Source organism: Montipora foliosa, chromosome 6 (assembly GCF_036669935.1).
Source record: "Montipora foliosa isolate CH-2021 chromosome 6, ASM3666993v2, whole genome shotgun sequence".
Lineage (NCBI taxonomy): Eukaryota > Metazoa > Cnidaria > Anthozoa > Scleractinia > Acroporidae > Montipora > Montipora foliosa.
The window spans coordinates 22,266,385-22,269,854 of NC_090874.1; the positions used below are offsets into that span (position 1 = coordinate 22,266,385).

Sequence of the window (3,470 nt, forward strand, 5' to 3'; positions counted from 1 at the left end):
TCCACAGTCGTCAGAGCTAAAGTATTAATATTGATACAATGGTTCATAGTCGGCAAGATTTCCTTAGATTCACTGTAATTTAAACCGTTTTTACTCCCCAACAAATAAAGCCCGTTTACAAGTTCTTTAAAATTCGTTATCGTATGAGTTACCTACACTAATTGCTACATTTAAATATTTTCATATTCCTCCTAGTTCTTGTGAGTGCCTCGTTAGCGCAGTAGGCAGCGCGTCAGTCTCATAATCTGAAATCAGAAATCTGAAGGTCGTGAGTTCGATCCTCACACGGGGCACAATTTTTGTGAACTTTTTTTTTTCTTTTTCCCTTTTTACTGTCATCAACTTAGTCAGTTCCAGAACAGGTAGGCCGAAAAAAGTAAAAGCTATATTTTAGGTGGAATGGAAACAACTTCAAAGTGGATGATAGGCCTGAACTGGAGTGAAACACGTTCCCAGGATCTCTCTTCCCTGACCCTTTTGTCTTTGAAGAGAAAGTTATAAGGAAAGTTTATTTCATTCAATTCACACCCACTGATGTTGTAAATACTTCAAAAGCTACCATTTGAGAATAAAATATCGTGAAATGAAAGATCAAAATAATGGTTACTGAAAGGAGGGGGGGGGGGGGGGGGGGGGTACGGTGGTCAGTGAAGCATGGCTAGTTTCAAGCTGTCGACTGCCGCAACAAAACTACGGCGTTTATATAACTGCGCCAAAATTCAACATTGGAATATATTTGACACCGAGGTTTCAAATTTGAGTCATGATTCTCATATTCGACATCGAAAATTTAAGTTTTTTATCCGACATGGAAATTTCACTCGCCTTTTAATACTTTACGTTACTTTACTTTCCCAACCCTGGTACTAGTAACTACTGATGTATTTGACTGTCGTCTCGCAAAGCAAAAATTTGACTAAAATCTGAACCAGTAGAATGGAAGTGAAGAGCGCCTGTATTGTTGGCTAGGGAGGTCTGGAAGACAATGATGGAGTATCCTAGATCCCCACCCCTCTTCACTTACATATATCCCTAGGGGTGAGGGGTTTTTCATTAACTGGTTCTTGTTCAAGTTCTCATGCAGATCTGAAGGTCAGTGGGACTCCTGAGTACACTTAACAGTGGATATGCTTTCTTATCAGTGGCTGCGAGCCTGCAATTTTCATGACAGTACGTAACTGTCGACTGATTTCTGAATTTGTATGAAAAACTGCATTTCGAATTGTGTTTTTGTCGCGGTGTCCTGTTAAGGTTATTTTTTTAAAAGTTTAATTCTTTCCCTTTCTTTCCCCTTTCGTTTAGTTTTTCTAGGATGGACGGAAGAGGAAAGGTTTCATTACTGGGTGAAACTTTTCCTTTTTAGTGCAGAAGGCCAGGCCTGACCTGTTTTGACAGCAATTAATTTTGTTTAATTTCCCAGATTTTTTTGTGGGTTCTTTACAAGCCTTATGATTTGTTAATCTTTCCAAAACTCATGTAATTTTTTTTCTCGTGAGCCTAAAAAGAGGCGAAATTTGTGGTGCCAGTGTTTTTCACTACATGATCTTTGCGATAAAAGTGATGATTAAAGCGGATCAGTTATCTATATCCTGAACTCTTAGTGTAGATAAAGTTCTTCTGCTCGGGAGATAAGCGTTTACTGTTCGGGTGAGAACCGGAGAGGTCTTTCGGCTTGCCCCGGTACCATTCGCACTGTTACTTCGGGTCGACAACGCTGGCCTCGTGGGAGACAAACGGCCAGAGTCGCCGCCAGATTCGTCTCCGAGAGCGGTCACCACGGAGATTTTGGGTACCTTCGGCTCGTCGGGATTGATCGGTTTCACTCCGCTCCGAAACGAAGAGTCCGGAGATACTTGTTCGGCGTATAGGTTCATTATTTTTGTCAAGAATGCCACCGAAGTCGAATTATAGACACTAAAATGAGAGTACCAGCTGCAAACGTCATCTTTTGCATTCGTTTCAGCTCGTTGAGTGGAACGAAATTGTTTCAGTGACGAAATCGAAGGCTCGCTTAATTTTCGACCGAAGTCGGGGAGAGGCCTCAACATCGTTGATTTTGGTCGTTCATTTTCCGGTCTCTCTCGTCTTTCTGCTCGAATAAATTCTCCGCTTGAGGGCTCGCTTGAGGTAGAAAGGTCATTTGACCGAGACAATGGCAAATCGTGATTAAAGATCGTGGGTCGCTCTTTGTTGTAATCCAACGATGTTTTGGCTTGAGATGAACTGAACAAAACAGGAGCTGAGATGATTTCTGCCGGTTGCGATAATTCTGTTGAGACCATCTCGAATTCTTTCTCACTTCCATCAGTTCGTGATCTGTACAGGATCTTCTCGCGTGCGTCAACTCCTTCATCCCACGCATATTTCCGCCTTCGCCGCTGTTTCTCCTCATTTTTTGCTTCTTCCTTCACAAAATCTAACTTGGAAAGTTTTCTTGGAGAACATGTTTTTCTTTTTAGTATCTTTTCCGGCTTTAAAGAAGCAGATTTCTCCGGAGCCAATTGGTCAGGCTTTTTCAAAGACCCACTTTTCTTCTTTTGTGTAGTAAGAGGGTTAAAATGCGTTGTTTTGGAGTCAATACTCGTATATTTATTATCGTCAAGACCTCTTACTTTGCCCTTATAAGAACATTCATCTTTTTCAGAAATAAATTCTAGGAAAGGATTTACTTGAATGTTAGTCGAGGCATTTCCTTCGGTCAACAGAATATTCGCGCACTCTTCGTACCCTTGAAGTTTAGCCTCTAAATAAGGCGTCCTGTCTTCGTTGTTTCGAACATCTATGGCTTGTATAGCGACTTGAAATTCTTTCAATTCCTTCAGAATAAATTTCACCAAGCCAGCATTTCCAGTCCTCACAGAATGCATCAAGGGCGTGTTGCCCTCAAAATCCCGCAAATTCAAATCGACATCTTGTTTTGCGACGTTACACAAGAGTCGAACAATGTCCTCTTTTCCGTCTCTACAAGCTTGTGACAACACATGACGACCTTTCTTATCAACTGTGTTTACATTCGCGCCGTACTGCAACAAAAGTTTCAGCAAGTTCTGACGTGTACGGCATTTTTGGTGCGGTAACTGCGCCGCTCGCATTAACGGGGTTAAGCCTTCTTCATCCACAAAACTCACGTTGGTTCCGCTCTCTAAAAGTTGCCTCGTTTGGTAGATTCTGCCGTCGCAAATTGCTTCTATCAGTCTCGCCATACCTGTATTCAGCACATGGCCCTTCATGTTACTCAGCAACATTTAAATATAGCGTGATCTTTTACGTACCGAACTAAATCCAATACAACTCTCCTGAGCGGTTCGACTTCTCAACAAAATCCAAACAAATTGCGGATTTACAAGAGCTTTGTTGCGCCAATTGGACAAATATTATTAACAGAGCTGAAACACGACAGTTGCTAGGGAAATAATGAATGCCGTTTAAGACATTCTGCAACGCAACATTGAACTCGACGCGAAAACAAA

General features: G+C 41.6%; 1 protein-coding gene and 1 non-coding gene across 2 annotated transcripts; one reads left to right on the top strand and one right to left on the bottom strand.

The window, feature by feature from the left end:
- The first annotated feature begins 206 nt into the window (after nt 1-206).
- Nucleotides 207-293, top strand: Trnam-cau (transfer RNA methionine (anticodon CAU)). Its single transcript is given in 2 exon segments — nt 207-243; nt 258-293. It is a non-coding gene; the product is annotated as a tRNA-Met (tRNA).
- Nucleotides 294-1,386: 1,093 nt separating this feature from the next.
- On the bottom strand, nt 1,387-3,470 carry LOC138008863 (uncharacterized). The gene has a single exon (XM_068856142.1). It carries the CDS (start codon nt 3,243-3,245, stop codon nt 1,575-1,577), a length of 1,671 nt encoding a protein of 556 aa, XP_068712243.1. The 5' UTR covers nt 3,246-3,470; the 3' UTR covers nt 1,387-1,574.

Excerpts from the sequence above, each read along its gene's own strand:
- LOC138008863 (XM_068856142.1), bottom strand. The coding sequence starts at position 3,245 with ATGTTGCTGAGTAACATGAAGGGCCATGTGCTGAATACAGGTATGGCG.